Source organism: Chelon labrosus, assembly GCF_963514085.1.
Source record: "Chelon labrosus genome assembly, chromosome: 16".
Taxonomy (NCBI): Eukaryota; Metazoa; Chordata; class Actinopteri; order Mugiliformes; family Mugilidae; genus Chelon; species Chelon labrosus.
In genome coordinates, this window is record NC_140349.1 from 11,414,142 (window position 1) to 11,432,694 (window position 18,553).

At 42.3% G+C, this 18,553-nt stretch overlaps 1 protein-coding gene across 1 annotated transcript in view; it reads left to right on the forward strand.

Moving 5' to 3' along the window:
* Window positions 1–15,533: 15,533 nt before the first annotated feature.
* Window positions 15,534–18,553, forward strand: part of csmd3b (CUB and Sushi multiple domains 3b) — a gene marked incomplete at its 5' end in the record, with an annotated part of 336,937 nt that continues 333,917 nt past the window's right edge. Inside the window, one exon of the mRNA XM_084563441.1 lies at window positions 15,534–15,783. Coding sequence (XP_084419567.1) covers window positions 15,534–15,783 — 250 coding nt within the window. The remainder of the gene's footprint in view (window positions 15,784–18,553) is intronic.

Genomic DNA, 18,553 nt, shown 5'->3' on the forward strand with positions numbered 1-18,553 from the left:
GCCAACCTTGTCCGAGCCTTTTAAAGTTTTCCTTGGAAAGCCAACGTCCACTGATACAATGCATTTTGTTGTATAAGGCAGTGGGTGAGTCTAGCGACTGTATAAGGCAAGGTGCAAGAACATTTTGTACTCTTTGCTTCCCAACATTTATATGGCAGCTGCAGCTGTTAGCTTTTTGGTTTCGCATAATAAACATGCACATACTGATATATGTGTTGGTACAGCTTATATTTCCCACAGTAAATAGTGACCAGCAACACCTACTACCATATGTACAGTATAAATAATCTGTACGCACCAATATCATGCACACACCATTTCCCACGCATGCATACTCGTTCTACTGCAGTCTTGGCATGCACACAGTTATTTAAAGGTGGTTTGTGGTTGATATATGAAGGCAGATTTAAAGAACAAGTGGGAGGTGTAATCTTAGTAAAACATTGTTTAGGTCACCATTTTCAATCAAAGGTATTGATAAGATTAATTTTAGATCATTATGAATAATTTATCATGTAATCATTCATCAATTTATCGTTTTTAATCTCATCCTGATCCTGAAGAGTTGTGCTGAAAACAAATTCAAATAATAATGACCATTGAGATGCAGATGATGGTTTATAGTTACATGTGATATATTGCTGGTACGGGCAATAAAAATAGCCACACTCACAGAGGTGCAGTGCGTCCTCCTGAAGCCATAAAACTCCCCACCCACCATCCTCCTTCTTAACTACATCAAATTCAGCTCTTAAAATTACACATTAACCTTCTGTGAATAACTGGAGACAATTCAGTAAACTCCAACCACATTTAAAAGTAAACCAATATATACAGAAGGTGTGAATAGGTAGAGCACTGACCACTTGACTTCCTTCTCCACAGAAGTCTCCCCGCTTTAACACAAACGGGTTTTAATGAATGATAAGCGGCAAAATCTGTTAACTTTAATCTTGTGTGTTTCTGTCTCGGAAGATAAAAGTTAAATATTAACTGCAGCAAGGAAGACTTGACCTTTCGGCATAGGAGCCTCCTCTCTACCATTTTTCTATTTCTGTTCATCCGTCTCTCTTTTGTATCTCCCCTTCCTCACACTTAAATCCAAACCTGATTGCATCATTCATCAGCTTTTCGTTTTGTTGGAGTTTTGTACAAGTGAATGAGAAAAAATGTAACGGTTTGATTTGCGTTTCAAGTTATCCTTTAAACATGAATTCATATTTCAGGAGTTCAGGCTTTTTTTTCTTTGTTTAGATGAGCGTGTTCAAAGTTACAGTTCAGTATTAATTCTTCCCTCGGTAGAACAGAAAGCTCTTACATTAACTGAAAAAGCGTTTCCCTGCCAGTTTTAAATTTTAAGTAGAATTTGTGAAATTCTTTACTTCAGATATTGGTTTCATTTATTTCTCAATGGACCGAAAAAAGAACAAAATATAACCGTGTTACTGTCTTTTTTATGTTCCCAGCAAGCCCACACTCAGATCATTTGCTCTATGGTCTACATTTTCAAAGTTTCTTCTTGCTACTGTATTTGGTAAAATGTAATTTATCTGGTTCAAGTGAGCGATTCTAAGTGAGGCTGAAAAACATCATAAAATCATAATTTTAGTAGGGTTGAACAGGGCTCTTGCTGAGCAACACATTAATTCTCTGCTGACCAGGTATCTGTGGTACAGGTGTACTTTATATAAGCAAGCCCTCAAGCTCTGTAATTGAGAAGTCAAAACACTTTTTATTGCATATTTAACCATATTTGATCACTATTAGAGCCTACGTTTAAAGCAAACAGCTTCTCTAACAAATCTCAAGCAGACTTTTCTGGTGGAAAGTTTTCACGATTACAATTTTAAAATGCAGCTTGGAGACACTAAACCAACATCACAACAAGTACTACAACAAACGGCACATGTGATGTCGCCTTGACTTGCCTGTGTCTTGGCCAAGAATTTGCACACACTTGAACATACCATAAAGTCTATAGCCAACAGCCACATATGTTTTCACCTGTGTGAGATGAAATAACTACCAGTACAGCTTACCCTTACCAGTAGTTTGTATTCCTCAATGAAAAAGGAAAACTGTATGAGCAAGGACAAGCTAGGGAGTTTCACAGCTAGGCAGAGCTACAAACTGTCTTACATAACTGGCCTCTTCATGCTGATCAGTTGGTCTAAGTTGGTTTCTTAATTCCATATGACCATGTGCATTTGAATTTCTAGATGAGATGAAGATGAAAAATGAGAAGAGCCTCCTGTTTCTCGCTCGTTCACTAAGCCGATAAGCCAATCACAGTGATCTCTGTCGTGAATGACTCCGCCACTGTTTCAACATGATGAATCGTCTGAGATGCCACCACCAACAGTGCAGTTACACCCTGCAGAGCTAGGGTCACAGGTGTGTATAGACTGCCCGACACCTGCAAATGGCCAGCCATTGGCTTTGTGTGACACAGCCTTAAGGGAGCTTGTCACTTTTTATCATCTAAGTTTGATTAATACACCGAGTGTACTGTCGTGTTTACCATTCATGAACTTGAACTGAGTGAGCGGGCTGGCATTCAGTGTCTGTCTCAAGGACCATTCCACATGATACATGATTCCTGATAGACACTCCGTGGCTTTTTCTGTGATCAAACCCGTGACCTTTGAGTAATTGGATGGTATCTCACACTGCTGGGTCACCTTGTTCATGCGATCATAATACTCCCTGTCACCCTAGACCTCCATCTCTCCCCCTTTTTTTTACACAATAATATGAAGTGAAGTATGGAATAAAACATAAGCAATAGGCTTTACCTGCCCTTTTCCCTCTTTAGTGTCCCATCCATGACACCCTTACACCTTTAAATGCTCCTTCTAGTTATTAGACTAGTTATTGAACCTGAGGTGAGGTTCATTCTGCATTAAGATGCATAGAGTGGCATCTTGCATAACAGTAGGTTGAACGTTGAGAATATTTCAGGTATTTGTGAACTTTGTAGCACAGTGCTTTACAGCTCCTTATCCTAGTTCCCTGGAGTGCCCTCGAGAAAACTGCAAGTTTTCTTAGCAAAGTTCTGAAATACACAAATGAGAAACATGGAGCTTATATGAATACACCTGTGTTTAGTGCTCTCTCTCTCTCTCTTAATCTCTTTCAAGGCAACACATGCACACACCGACCCATTCTTAATCATTACAATTCATTTGGATGGAATGTAATTATTACAGTATTTCTAAACGTGCTTGGTCGTGTTCAGTCTTCCTCAGAAGTGTACTGTTGTGTGATAATTAGATCAATTATGTGTACTCTGGTATTAGCAAGTTAGCATTGCAGTCAGCACTGAACACTCTGCATCTGCCCGTTTTTTTTTTGTCTCTCTCTCTGGCTCCTCTCCCGCCGAGCTGTTCGCTTTCCGTCTATCACGATCTCGACCACTCCACCTCTCTGACACATCTATTCTGTCTCCCTCTCCAGATAAGTCCCTGACACTGATACAGTAGCCAAGGCCTTTGTTGAGAGCAATTTAGAGTGCACTGTTCTTCACACCATGATGTGCTCTCCAAGAATGTAACGAATGAAATGCGCCGTGTAAAATGTATGTGATAGCCGGTGTCTAGGCTCGGTAACACTGGAAAATTTCTTTTTTTGTGATTTTTATTCACGTGTTTTATTTATTTATGGAACATGTGTGAACAGCGAAATTGTATCAAATGCGGATATCTTCATAAAGCTCATGCAACTGTGAGAGGAAATCCATTTTTCATGGTTTAACACCAAGGAATAAATCTATGAGAAAACCCTCTGTGAAGAAAATATAAAGTTCAGTGGGAAAATGTCCATGATAAATATAACACCCCTTTGAAAAATCTAATTATTAGACATTTAAAAAAGTCCAATCGAACACATCTGGCAAATTCACTGTGACACAATCCACACTGGAGCTACAGATAAAGTGCCTTCCAGTTCTCAGCGGCAGCATTTTGGCTCAAACTGCACCATGGCTGTTGCTAGGTAACTTGTTGTCCTGTGCCTGTTGATCTTTCAGTTGCGGGTCACCTCAACATGGTGATGTCCTTGTAGTTGCATTACATGATTGGAGGAACATCTTTTTGGAAGGGCAGACTGGAAAGTGATGTGCTATAGCAATAACTGCTGCCATGGTAATTCACGGAGCGCCCGCACAAGGTACTAAAGCAAAGAAACCTGCAGCAGATAGTCCTTTGTGTGCATATGATGAGTTTTCTCGGGCTACTGGTAGTCTTGTAAGTATTAATGCTTGGATTTGGAGCTGCGGGTCAGCTTGGGCCAGGCTTGGTTTTTCTATTAAAGCAGAGATCAGGAAAAGGTCATGTATTAGGAAAAGGTTTAGATTTGACCTTTCTTCAAATCTTTTTACATCACGTAACTTAATATAAATGCTGTCTACTGTGTACAATATGTAGTAATTAGTTGAAAAGAAGTTGACTAAAAATGTAAAACCCAGAATTAGGCAATACATTCAATTTTAGGCCGTATAAAGACTCAAACAGACGAAAGTTGTATGGTCGACGGGAACACAATCCGAAGGTTAAACAACCAACAAAAGAAATGAATCAGGTCACGAAAACCAGCATGAAAGACAAGGGAGGAAATAGAAGGAGCCTTCATATTTACACAAGGAGTGGGTCCACAAAGTCCGTCATATTGCAGCTCTGTGTTCCTGCAAAAGCCCACACTCTGGACAGGGCCTTTCAAATTTGTAGTGGCCTCCGCTACTTGGAAGGGGAGGGTGATGTGTGTTATATTCAGCTGTTTGCAATCTAACCACTCACCTCAGCCCTGGATGCTGCTAAGTCCTGACACTGATCCTTTAAGACATTTAATACTGTATGTTGATTAGTAATAACAGAAACAGATTTTTGTCAGTAGCACAGTCATTATGTTAAATATAATTTCATTCACAAAATGCTCAGTTTACTTGAGCAGTATTCACTTTAATTGAAAATACTGTTTTTAGAAATAATATTTCTGTTAGAGAAACAACATGCTCAGTTAATTATAGTACTACATTTTGGAAGTTGAGCCTGTCTCTCTCTGGAGAGCAATGACTGCACCCTTCCGACCTTATTTTTGGTATTTGCCAGTATGAGCAGTCAGAACAGCTCTTAAGAACAGTCTGTTCAGTTTCAGAAAAGTCCAAACAACCAGGAAAAAAAATCACAGGTCAAGAGCCAAGAAAATCCTCCACTACAACACCAGCTTACAAGGAGCTCTCCTCCACTGGATCCTAGCCATCTCCAAAATGCAGAGGTCATCTGCACATCACGACTTCATCAGGACCTTTTCTCATTTGTATCCAGCTCTGCAACATGAGAAGAGGACTCATTGGGGTGCATGCAAGTGTTCTCACAAACCTTTTTCCAACTTGCTTAGAGCCTGGCACTTTTCAACACATTTATTGCGTTGTTCAGTTTAGTCTCTCTGCCTCTGGCATCTTCTCAGTCATTGCACTTGTCAAATCTTGCACATCATCCCCAATATAGATTTGAAAATCACATACTACTCAACATGTTTGCATTTCAACTCCCCACGTCGCCTTTAAGTATCTGTTTAGTTTTAGTTGTCAGTGTTAGTTACGGTGCGATGTTGTTTGTAAATAGGTGTGAGGAGCGAAAGTTTTACCCTAAAGACTGATATTAAAGAGACAATAACGACTAAATGTGATGGCACATCGTGTCAATATAGGCTATGTGGTCTTAAATCTTTACTGACAAAGCATACTCTGATCTGACCAGTCTGTGGTGACATTACGCCACTCGACCCTCTTTCCATGTAGCAAAGCGTCCAAGCTCAATGCAGCCCTGAACCTTAGCCTTTAAGAGGAAGATGTTAGCCTGTAAGCCTGGGCTGTTTGTTACATTGTTTGAGTCAACCTGGGTGTTCCCTTCATCCTAACAACCATGTCTCTTGTAGTTTCTTTTTCTGTGAGGATGCTGTAAAATGTGATGGTATCCACCTCTGGATCCCTTTCCTTTCACCTTCGTAGCTGTAGCTTTTCTGCTGACTGCTGGTACTTTCTGGAAAGCCGTCCATGGAGTGCGTGGATCAGGGCCATTAGAACCAGGATTGACATATAGCTGAGATGCAGCATAATCAGTGTTGTATCACAACGGTCTTGCTGGCAGTCGATTGCTGATTTTATTGTTTGCATTATAGGCTGTATACATTAACATGGGAATTATGTACAACACGTCTCATCCTGCCATTTGAGACACAAAAAAAGACATATGATTCTCTGCTACTTTATCAACATAAAGCTACTGTATAGTCACTGAAGCATACACCGATCAGCCACAACATTAAAACGACTGACAGGAGAAGTAAATAACATTGACCATCTTGTGACAATTCAGTGTTCTGCTGGGAAACATTTTGGACCAGGCATTAGTGTGGATTTTACTTAGACATGTAGCACCCACCGAGACCAGACCAAGCACCCCCACCCCATAGCAATGACACTCCTTGATGGCAGCAGTCATGCCCAGCAGGATGCAGCCTGACACAGGCACACACGCAAATACGGTTTAGGAAAAACTCAAAAAACATGAAAAACAGCACAAGGTGTTGACCTGGCCTCCAAATTCACTAGATCCCAAACTGATCAAGTATCTGTGGGATGCCCTGGAGCAAGCCTGATCCACAGAGGACCCTCCCCTCAATCCGTAGGACCCAAAGGCTGTCCTAAGCAGCTAAATGTTGTTCACATGCCGTTTGGTGAAACGTGTGTCCGAACCACGCTAGTCAAATTAATGAGAAATACGCCTGGTTCAAATAAACCACAATTCACCTTTAAGTTAAAAAATGATTGAATTACAGTAGAAAAAAATCAGTTTATTCCTTTTTCTGAATTAATGGAAGAACATGCTTGTATATGCTGTGCTCCCAGCTCTCCATCGCCCTGTCGCTCTCTCTCTTTTGATGATTTTCTTAGTGTGACCTCATTGTACACTTCATTAAACTGAAAGCCATAAATTCAACCCCTCTCATACCAAACACACAAAACCACACACAGTTTGCATACTCGCCCCGTGCGCACACACTCACGGGCGCCCCTTATTTATCTGGTGTGGCAAGTGACAGCTTCTCGGTTGGTGCTGGATTTACAGCCCTAAAACGCCCTGCCTCTGTGTGCAAGTTTGCAAGTGTGTGTGATTGAGGATGTGTTTGTGTCCTGCTCTGATCGTGTAGAGAGGAAAGAGGTAGTGAAAAGAGGGAATGAGATGTAGATAAATAACCGTTTTAGAAAATTTCTCCTTTCCTGCCGGCGATGTGTGAGTCTGGAAAAAAGGGCGACGTAGTGAGAGAGAGAGAGAGAGAGAGAGAGAGGAAGACACCGAATGAAGGAGAGAGAGTATCAGGGCAGGCAGCACAATACTTAGATTCAGTCCATCTCACTCAAAATGGCTGCACACCACAATCTATCACTGCTTTATTAGAGATTACACACAAAATACCTATGACCACACACACTCTTGCGCGTACACACACATGGTGCAGTGGAGTGCGGTAGATTGCATCCAAATCACCGCCATCTGAAAGTAATGGGAACTGGTGGCTTGGGGCTACGTCCGCTTCAACTCCAAAAAACCAGACACCACATCAATATCTCACTTCAATGTGCAATAATACCGAGAGGATTGCTCTCAGCCTGGTTTGAAGTGTTAATACTCAAAATTCTTTTTTTTTTTCTGTGTCACTGGTGACAAAGAATTCTTCTTTCATCAACTGAAACACTTAATGGAAAAGTAAATGTGGCTCAGCAAAGATGTCCGTGTGCGTTAACAGCAGTAGTTAGGCAAGAACATTTAGGCTTTGTGACTTAATGTAGTAATCTCAAAGATTGAGGTTTATTTGGTTACACCTATAGTTTACTGGTGGTTACAAGAAAATGTAGTTTATGTAGATGTAGATGTACAAATGTAGAATTAGTCTGCAAACTGTAGGGTGCAGTGAAAAGAGTTGGCAGCTCTTCATCCAACAGCTCACTCTGGCTGCTTCATAACTTCTTGGAGTAAAATAAAGAGCCAAAAATGATTGTGGTCATTTCATATGCTAACCTCACTAACAGACGCAATTAATTTGCCTTGACTACATTATAATAAAAGTTAAATTTGCCAGTTAAACGCTTTAAATTTAAACTGGCAGCAGTAGGTTTGCATTAGCAGCAACCTCGGAACTGTCTGCGACGATTTAGCCTTCTATCCAGACGTGTTTATTAAGATTCCATTAGCTGCAACTTAAAGCAATTTTCACAGGAATGTTTCAACACACACCCAGTCCAAAATATTCCAATCTGTGAGCCAGGAGCTGTGTTACCTTTGCGTTAATTTAAATGAAAATGTATGCTGTGTAGTGAAAAGGTTAAATTCTTACCAAACTATGCCTTCATTTGTTCATGCTGAATGTCGAAAAGACATCTGTATAAAGCAGCAGGTTTCTTGTTTTGACATACAAGGTTCCTGTCTCACAAGGCGGAGCTCTGACAGCCGTGAAATCACCAAAGTCAACTTTTCAGGAATGAAGAGAAGTGGGGCCGTATTTTCATCCATACTGTGGTCGGGGGACTTACTCAGCACATAAGGTACAGTGGTAGCCTTCAACTCAACATGAACACAATAAACAAAATGTTGTCAAGGTGTCTGAGAAACCTCGTATGAGCAGTGAATGTTGCACATACTTGGTTTCTGCAGGACATTGGCAGTAATACCATTCCTCCTCTCTTCTTGTTTTAAATCAGATGCCATCTATCCTCACAATAACCGAGGCTAACACTCCTGATGTTCTCTGCCATGTGTGAAACTAATCAGAGCCAAAACCTGGCGTGTGCTTCTTTGTATGTGTTTGTGTGTGGGTGTGTCTGCTCTCAATAGCCACTGGCACCTTGTTGTAAAGTCAATGATGCTGCCCCTTGTTGTACATCGCCCCCTTTCACAAAGACAGACACACACTCGTATGCAATCTGTTTCTCTGCATCCACACCCCACAAGCAGCATTGCTTGAACACTGGCAGCTGGTGATGAACAAATAGTCTCTGTTCTCCGTTGTAAAGGGTGTGAGCATGGATGCTTATATTTATGTGTATGTGTGTGTTTGTGAAATGGGAGTCACTCGATTGTGTCGGGAGCAGCAGCCTTCCCGCCCTCCGGCACTGTGGCTCCTGATTGGATATCTCGTTAGTCAATTACCTCATTAGTGGATGTCCCATTGAGGGACCGCGCTCCGCTGACAAAAAAAAAACAGATAAATCCGTCCTCTTGTTTTGCTTGGATGCTGTTCTTCACACGGCATCTTCCAAATGGGATTCTTATATTCCACGGTTGCAGCTAAGCCGTCTGCTCGTTTACTGACATGACCGGTTGGTGCCAGTCCCAGAAGGGCTCAAGTCAGTTGTCTGAATGCACATCTGGCGGTGTCTCGTCGTCACCCTGGCCACGAGGACGATGGTATTCTGCCGCTCTGGAGAATAGCTTCTACATCTGGACTGATTCTATATCAAATGTGTTTAAATCAAACATGTCAGTGGATGGCATGTCGGCATTAGACAGTACCAGTAATATGTGCGAGGCAGCTAACTGAGTATCTCATTTTTAAACACTTGTCTCTTTGGTGGGTGATCCCTTTTGAACTTTTCTCAGCAGTCAATGCACAATCAAAAGCATCTGGTATTGCGGAACCCCGGGTTGCGCACTGCTCTCCCTGTGGCTATAATATTCTGTTGTTAACAAGACAATTGATCTCTAGAATGGCGAATCATTGTGTAATCTGTCGGCACACATCAAATGAAGTGTTTGTCGGATGGTAGATCAACTAAAGAAACTCCCCTTTAGGCAACAGCAGTTCCATGATTGTCTAAATTACAATTATCTGCTATTCACCCTGCCTTCAAATTCTGTAACTCATACTTACAGAATCAAATGTAAAAGATTGTTTGAAAGAAACTAGGGCTGAGGTGGCATGGCGGGGTAATTGTATGTCACTGATTGTGTAAAAAGGTCTATTTTAGTAAGACGTCAAAACAACACAGTTATAACAGTGAGTTTTATCTGATTCTTGGTTGGTGTTCAGTGCCTGCGAGCTGTTATGCGTTATCATCTGTTGTTTTTTTTGTTTTGTTTTTCTAGAACAAAGACTCCCTAGAGCGGCGGCTAATGGCTCGTATGGCAACATTGCTTTCCACTGCATTTGCAAGTTGTAAGATGTTGGTTTATCGCATACAGAACTATTAAAATAAATGACAAAGATGCAATAAATGGTAAAATCCAGAAAGAATGTGTTATCTACAAAAGATGTGCTTTTGTAGATAAATAACAGAGGTATATGTCCGACTACATTCAGCCATTGACGTTAAATTGTATTCAACACAATGGATGTTAAAGCAGAATACAGTGAACAAACCCTTTCCTGATTAGGTCTGCATGGAATAAATATTAACATTTGTTGAACTGTTACCATTCAACTTTGAAACTTTTCTTCATCCAAGTAAAATATGTTATCATGAGAAACTTTGATAAAAGTTTGAAAGTTTAATCCAACGACTTGTATTGGATTAATCGATCAACCCAAAGAAATATTTGTATGAACAGCCCTGAAAGAAACTGCATCTGACAGTGTTGCTAAACTATCCCCCAACCCACGCTGCCAATGCCTCTGTGAGCTTTTCCAAATGAAGGTGATTGAAAATAAAATTGTCTCCGCCATGGAAACAGAAGGACAGTTCTCAGCGCTCTCTCAATAATGAATTCCCTTTAAGCTTCGCTTGCTGTTACATTGTATGCTATTACTTCGGGGATGATTCAGTCATGACAAACACAATACAAAACATAATCTGTGGAAAATGGCTGTTAAAAGATTTGGCATGTTCCATTGTGTCTTCCACAATCACCACAATAAAGATCATAAATAGAGAAGAAATTGCAGATTGATTTAAGCTGTTGGCTTCAGGATCCGAATAGACCCTGGTGTGTCATCTCCAATCATCAAAAACAAACTGATTGCTGTGTTCACAACAATTGCCCGTAATGGATACAAATAAATAGGCTTTTGGAACTGCAGCGAACATATATGCGACCTTGTTTGAACCGCTCTGTAGGAAAAGGCGAAAAAGGGATAAATCAGGACAAGCTGACAGGTCTGTCGGCCATGTTGCTTTGAAGGAGACGCTGATGCCTCCACCTGCCTACAATGTATAAGCTGCTCTGGATGAGGCTTAATATACAGCAGAATAAGGAACGTGTGTACCGTGAACCTTGGTTTCTTGGGTTTCTAGGACATGTTGGAATACATTACATCTGCCTGTTCAGTATGTCTACTTTTTGGGGCAACTGCAAAGAAGCATTGAGGAAAGTGAATTACTCATGCAAGTCTCTCTCTCTCTCTCTTTCTCTCTCCCCTCTCTCCCACATTTCCATTTTATTTTTTTTGCCAGACACTCCTCCCATCCCCCTCCCACCCCCTCTGTTCCGTTCACTCTCTATCTGTGATTTTCTTTTACATCTTGTACCTCCCATTTTTCACCTTATTCTGCCCCTCTCATCCATTTCTTTAGTACTTTTGCCTTTCCTCTCGTTTCCTCTTTTTTTTCCCCTGTTTGTGTCCTTCCATCTCTCTCAGGTCCCTTTCCTTCTCATACTCAATATTCTTCCCTCCTGATTCTCTCCTGTGTGTCTCCTCCCTCACAACCCCTTCCTCCATCCTCTCCCCTTCGCCTCCCTTTCTTTCTTCCACTCTCCTTCCTCCCTCTCTCCCTGGACATGAACCTCACACATGGCTTATTGATTTGCGAGAGCAATACAGATGTACGGCCGAAACAGGGCCCAGAAATCCTCACACAGGGGATTTTAGTCCCAGTTAAGCAGATGCATGCAGACAGTGCGTACAGTGTGAATGCGCACTCCCGAAGACAGCGGTCGTGCAGTGAGTGTTTAGGCGACGCCAAGATGATTAACAGTGGGATGGTGATGGGGGAGAAAGCAAGAGAATGGGCCTGTAGATGGCAGAAGAGTGCTTTAAGGGAACGTGTGGGAGCAGATTTCACACACATATACATTCAGGCACGCAAGCCTGCAGAAATTCCCCAAACTGATTTTCAGAAAAATGCACATGCATTGCTCCCATGACCCTTCAGCACACAAACGCTTTAGATTACACAGCGGCTGCACTCTGACTGAGAATGAGCTTTCGGGAAAAGCTACATTTCTAGTTGAATATATTTAATTAGGTTATAGGAGTGAAACTGACCAGTAACATGAATAAGGTTTGCTTATTTCCCTTGAGGTTGATTTGTTTTTCCGAATTCTATTGACATTTTATATTTCGTTCAAAATGATATTGAATATTTTTTTTCTTTTCTCCAAGGAATATTTGCACATGTAGGAACAGTACATCTTTCCCTAACTTGGCATTAACTGGATCTTTGATAATCAAACAATTATCTTAAAAAAATCCTATTAAACTTAAAGATAGGAAAGAAAAAAATAAGTCTAACGCTGAATAATTTCAGGTGGACTTTAACAGTTTAACGGTGATGGTAGTGCTCATATTCAGGTTACATTTGTCAGCAGTGCATTGATCTTCCTCTCAGACGAGTAATGTAGCCACCATTTCATTTTCAGCAATTTAAGTAAAGTTATCAAAGTTTTTAAAACTCACCCTTTCTACAAACAGCTAGCTTCAATCCCCCCCCCCCCCCCCCAACCTGCCAGCTCTTTTCGGCTAGTATGGCCTCAAGATCAAGGACTTGCCATCATCTCAAGTCTGAACACGACGCATTCATAACCTTGGAGGAAAGGAAAACCACATGCCATGCAGCAAGAAACGGATGGTCGGAGATGGGTTCTGATGTGATTGCTTCCCCCGAAAGGGTAAATAAGAAAATTGGCTGTGTATGAGTGTGTTCAGTAGTTTAAAATCAGCTTGGAGTCCAGATTTCATTTTATTTAATGTGCAATAACCACAACTTACTAAAGCTGTGGTTAATTTAAAACAGCTTTGTTAATGTTTTGAGACTGGAATCAAACTGCACTTGCCTCAAACCATTAACCGTTAACTATCAGATGTAACACACTTGAGTCTGAATCATTGTGTGTGTTGGCAGTCAGTCGTCATTGACTCGGTCGCAACCGTTTTCAGTTCTTAAACTTAAAATCTACGTGCAATTTCATTCTTTGCCTGGCTGTGAAAGCGAATTTACTGACAAAAGAAAAGACAGGGAGCCAATTACAACTCTTTGATTATAGTATTGCTTTCTGTAAAGAACTGAAATATGTATTCTGAGAAGGCAATTTGTTCCTCTCTCATTGCTTTGTGCAAGTTTTGGATAAGGGTTTTATTTTGACTGGAAAGAGGCATATTTCCAAGATGAAACATTATGTGTTATTATGAACAGCAGAATTACTGTTGGACGTCATAGATTTCATTATCTGGGATGTCTGGGAGTTATTATTTTCTCTGTGGACCGTCTTAATATTACAATGGAGCACTTGCCAGTTCATTAGGTACACAAGAGGAAAGAAATGCATTCTTACATAACAGTCCTACATGAAATCTTAGCTCCATGAGGGTTATGATGTTCAGCATTTGTTTAAAATAACTGATAGAGCTTTTGATTCAACTGTTTTTCATGTTGGAGGCTGCAGCTATTGAGTTGTACTTTGTTGCGCTGAGACACATATCTATCATTTTGACCCCAGTGGGCTAGGCTAAATAAAATAAACCGTTTTGTGCTTAATTCAAACCAGTTTAACACCATAGCACCATAAAATCAACATCCTCCAACATCATCATCCACTTGAATTACCACATTTTCTTTCACTGTTTCCACATGAACTCAACATTATAACAGTACTGAAGGGGGCTTTAGTCCAGGACTGTTATATTTGAATGCGTTCTTTTGCTTTAGTGTACCTAATGAACAGCTAAGTGAGTGCATGTACACAGTATGATGCTACTGAACATGCACAAGGCATTGGCTGATAAAATCATTTAGATGCCTTCAAGTGCTCAACAGTGTCAATTCACCAGAGGCCAACAGATACCACAAAGTGTCTGTGCCTATCAATTAACACTAAATCCCAAACTCTTCCTGTCTTGTATTGATTTCATTTCAGAAGACAAATGGAGCAGTGAGTGATAGCTATTATTGGTTTGTCCATGTGGCAGTTCAAATTCCATCGTGAGGTTTTGCTTTTTGATTTCCATTTAGATTTTTTTCTTGTCCCTTTGATCAAATTTATGCGGTAGGTTAAGTTTTGGCATGTGCCCACTGCTCAGTGCCAGCGGACACGCACGCATTCAGTTCATTTAACACAGCTGCAGTGGCAAATAGTGCTCGGTGTGTCCTCTGCATGGCCTCGTGTTTAAGAATAAACCACCATCGGACCAAACAACAACCTAGCTTTAGACTTATTATTTCCGAGCAAAAGCACGTGAATAGAAGCGGGAGCGTACGAGCAGCTCGTGAAGGCAGCATCTCTGTACCGGCGGGCAGAAGGAAGGGAGAGACGCACTAACCGCTACACCGGCAGAACAGACCTGAGTGTGCCGAGCAGAGGGGGCGATTCATGTCTCCTCTGGTTTCTGACAACAGGCGGGATTTTCATATTCTCTTTTCTTTTCCCACATTGGACTTCCAGAGAAAAAACTAAAGGACTGTCTCAACATAACGAGCAAGCTGTGGCTGGGTATGTTAGGCAAGGATATTAAAAAGGAGTGACTGGTTGGTGGTGGTGGTAGTGGTGGTGGTGCGCATTCGAAAAGAAGTCACATGAAAATGATGAGACTAATCAATTTGTCTTCTTTCAGGTGGGTGAAGATGCTGAACGATCCTCGCAGCTGTTGGTGATTGAAGGAACGAAGGAGAAGAAGAGGAAAAGAAGAGGAAGGTTTGACAGAGTCAAGAGACGGAGGAGGAGAAGAGGAGGACGATTATCCAGGACAGAAAAGAAAAATGCTGAAGAGATACCCGTGTCTATTTGTCTGATAAAAGATACAAGAGAAACGGAAAGCTTTTTTTTAAATTTATTTTTTATTTAATTCTAAGACACCCGACGAGAGGAGACGCATAGTGTGAGAAGCGACACAGGAGGAGACGCATGTAAGGCGGAGGGGGGAACAGCCCGTATAGAAAGAGGGATATTTCAGAATGAAGAGGCTATGCAGCCCGGGGGAAGTGTGGATTTGAAGCTCTCCCTCCCTCTCTATCACTTTTTTGCAATGGGACGGGACGGAATAGAGAGATACTGACGACAAGCATCGCCAAGACCCGGCAGAGAGTGGATTTAAAGACGGAGAGAAGGCAACCTGTGCGCCCGTCACTTCGCCCCCTTTCTCCGCTTTCCTCTACCGTGGATGTTGACTGAATTCATTTTTCGGATATGAAGGATTTATCTAGTCTATGTTAGAAGGAGGAGGCAAAGAAAACGCACTCTCTCCCCCTCTCTCTCTCTCTCTCTTTCTCTCTCCCTCTCTCTCTCCCTCTCTCTCTCTCTCCCTCCGTTTTCTGGATGTGAAACAGCATGCGGCCCGGTGAGAGCTTAGAGGGCTCGCGCTCGGCTCGCGGAAGATGCATTGATGCCAATAATATTACCGACAGAGGCACGGAACGCCGTCTCGCGCACCCCTCGTCGGCGACGGCGGGGATGAAGAGGGTGACGACGGAGAGGAGGATGAGAGGGACGAACGAGAGGATGACGGACGGAGGGATGACGGTGATGCGCTGTTTTCTGTGGAGTCTCGTTCTCTGCTCGCTCTCCTCGCGCGCGCAAGGTAAGGGGATGCGACACCCGCGTGTGCGCTCACACACACACACACACAGAAACACACACACACAGGAGCGCACTCGCACGCAGTGACAAACAGTTTGGGTGAGACTGGGTGCTGTTTGTTTCTCCACTGCAGTCTTCCAAATCTTCTTGTGTGAAAAAGGGGGAAGTCTGTGCGCGCGTGTGAGGGTGCCTGCGTGCGCGTGAAGATGTCTGCGAGGTGTCGGTGCGTGAGTGGGGGTGCGCGCGCGCGTGTGAGGTTCGTGCGCGCGGGGATGTATGGTGTGTTGCGGAGGAGAGCAGATAAATAGAAATTGGCTTACAGGGAGGATGAAGTGAAAGGAGGAGAGAGGGGTTGAACCGGCAACAGCCTCTTTCCCTCTTTTTCTGCTTGCTTCAGTTTGCTCTCTCTCTCTTTCTCCCTCCCTCTCTCTCTCCCCCTCTCTCTCTCTCCCTCACTCCCTTCCTTCTCTTCAATACAGCCATTGAGCTGGTAGCCAATAAATATTCTTGCGGTAGCTCTTGGGCTGTGGCAGCGAACGTGAGTTGCTTATACCAAAGTGTGTGCGGGAGTGTGTTTGTGTGTGTGTGAACGTGAGTTGTTTATAGTGATGAGGCCCAAGCCTTACACAGCAATTTTATTCCCAAATCTCAACTACCGTTTCTCCTTCTTAAAACTGTATTTCTGTCAAGAGATGTTATATAATGCTGGTGTCTCCCCTCGTTCTTTCTCTCTCTCTCTCACACTTTCTGTCCTTACCCCCCCCCCCCCCCCCCCCCCCACACACTTCCTCCCTCCCTCATCTCTCCTACCACATCCCTTTCTTGAGAGAAATAAAATGTTAAAATATTCACACTATGGCACACTCCCTCAAGATCTCTTTCTTTCTTTGTCTGCTCTCCATTTTTATTTTCTCTTTCCGACTCCGTTCTGAAATGCCGTATGAGCACACGTACGCACATTTGATTGAGCACACACACACACACACACACATACACACACAACCGTTCAAACACACCCATTGCTGCGTCAGGTGAGGCTTTCGTGGTATGGAAGCTAACCGAGCGTTCACCATCGGATCTGGAGCCGAGGAGGGGGAAGATGGTTGGGGATGGAGAAGATTGTTAGGAAGTGAGAGAGTAACGGAAGGGAAGGGAAGGGATAGGAAAAGCAGGCCTAACTTAAGCTGCCCGAGTCTCTGTGATCTCCTGATAACACCACAAACTACCAGGATTTTTGTCAAAAAAAAAATGTGGGTTAAGATTTGGCAAGGGGAAAGCGAGAGGCTGAGATCGAGCATTGTTCAAGAAACCTCTGAAATCCAGCTAGCGTGGAAGCTATTGAGAACCATTTCTCATTGTCATTCTGAAGCCTGCATGATCCTCCAGTGTAGGGTGGTTGTGTGTAGGCTGACTGAGCAGAAATACTATGGATTTCTACAGCGATTAAACAAATCGACAATGTCTAGACTCATGGCTTTGCACCATCACAGGCTGCAGGATTATACTTTCACACAAAAAACAAAGAGCCTCCAGACTTTTTGAAGCCCGTTTCAAAAGATTTTCTCATGGCTCCCTTTGATGGACAGACGAGAGATTGTGATTTGTAGGGTGTCGACAAGACAGGTGGGATTTCCTCAGGCACAGAGGAGCTAATTTTAAACCACTCGGGGCACAGATCCTGGCACCAATCTCCCCACGGCTGTCTCGCCTCCGAGAGAGTATTTTTAAACTCTTCATGGGATGAATGTGTTTTATCTAAAGCCGTTTCTAAAGAGCTAGTTAAATGCAGATTCCGATTCCGATCTATAAAATGTCAAAGGTAGATATAGATGTTGGCAAAGCAAACAAGCAATCAGAATCTTGTTTAAAAGTAGAGAGGGTGTAAATAAATGTATAATTAAATGCCCCCTTGATCCGCGCTGACTTTTTTGGGGACTAGAGCTTGAAAAAGAGGCTGGGAAATTAAAACCAGCCACCAGCCAAATGCTTTTACATTCTGGCTGTTGCTGGCAAATGAGTCTACTCTACTGGCCATTGGCAGGTAACCAATCATTGTTTGAACCTGTAATTCAAAAAAAAAAAAAAAAAAAAGCAATCTGGAAGGTAAAGTAATGAACAAGAGGATAATGGATTCACATGTCATGGTAGCCAGTAGACAAAAACCTTAATTTCTCAACTTGCTTAACACATTTGACACAAATATTCAGAGCCGCTTTCAAAGCATCTTTTATCATAATGCTTGGTTTTAATTGGGTAGTCCATGTTCCCCGAGGCCTTTGTGAAATAAAATGAGGACAAGAGGTCATTCCTGGACAAAGCTGGAGCCAGATTTCCATATTCCGCCTTCCTTCCTCTGTGTATCTGACAGGTTGTCATAGTTTTACTGTATTTTTCAACGCCTTGTGAGAATGCAGTTTTAAAAGAAAAAAAAAAAAGCGTAGATTCATATAAAAGGAGGACGTTTTTCTTTGTCGTATCCTGAGAAATTGCCGTACTTGTACTGTGCTCTTCTTCCCTGATCTCCACCTCTCCCCTCTGCTCCACTCAGTTTAACTCCACCTCCCCTCTCCTCCCTTCCTCTATCCTCTCCTCTGTTCAGCGTTTCTCCTCTGCTCTCATCTCTCCTGCAGGCTCCCTCTCTTCATTCCGTCTGTCAGATTTGTCCCGTGGCTCTAGAGGCTTAATTTACTCACCAAACATACTAAATCACGCATGTGCACATGCACAAAAGAACGAAAACCCACATGCATTTTTTTTTCCTCCACCGTCTC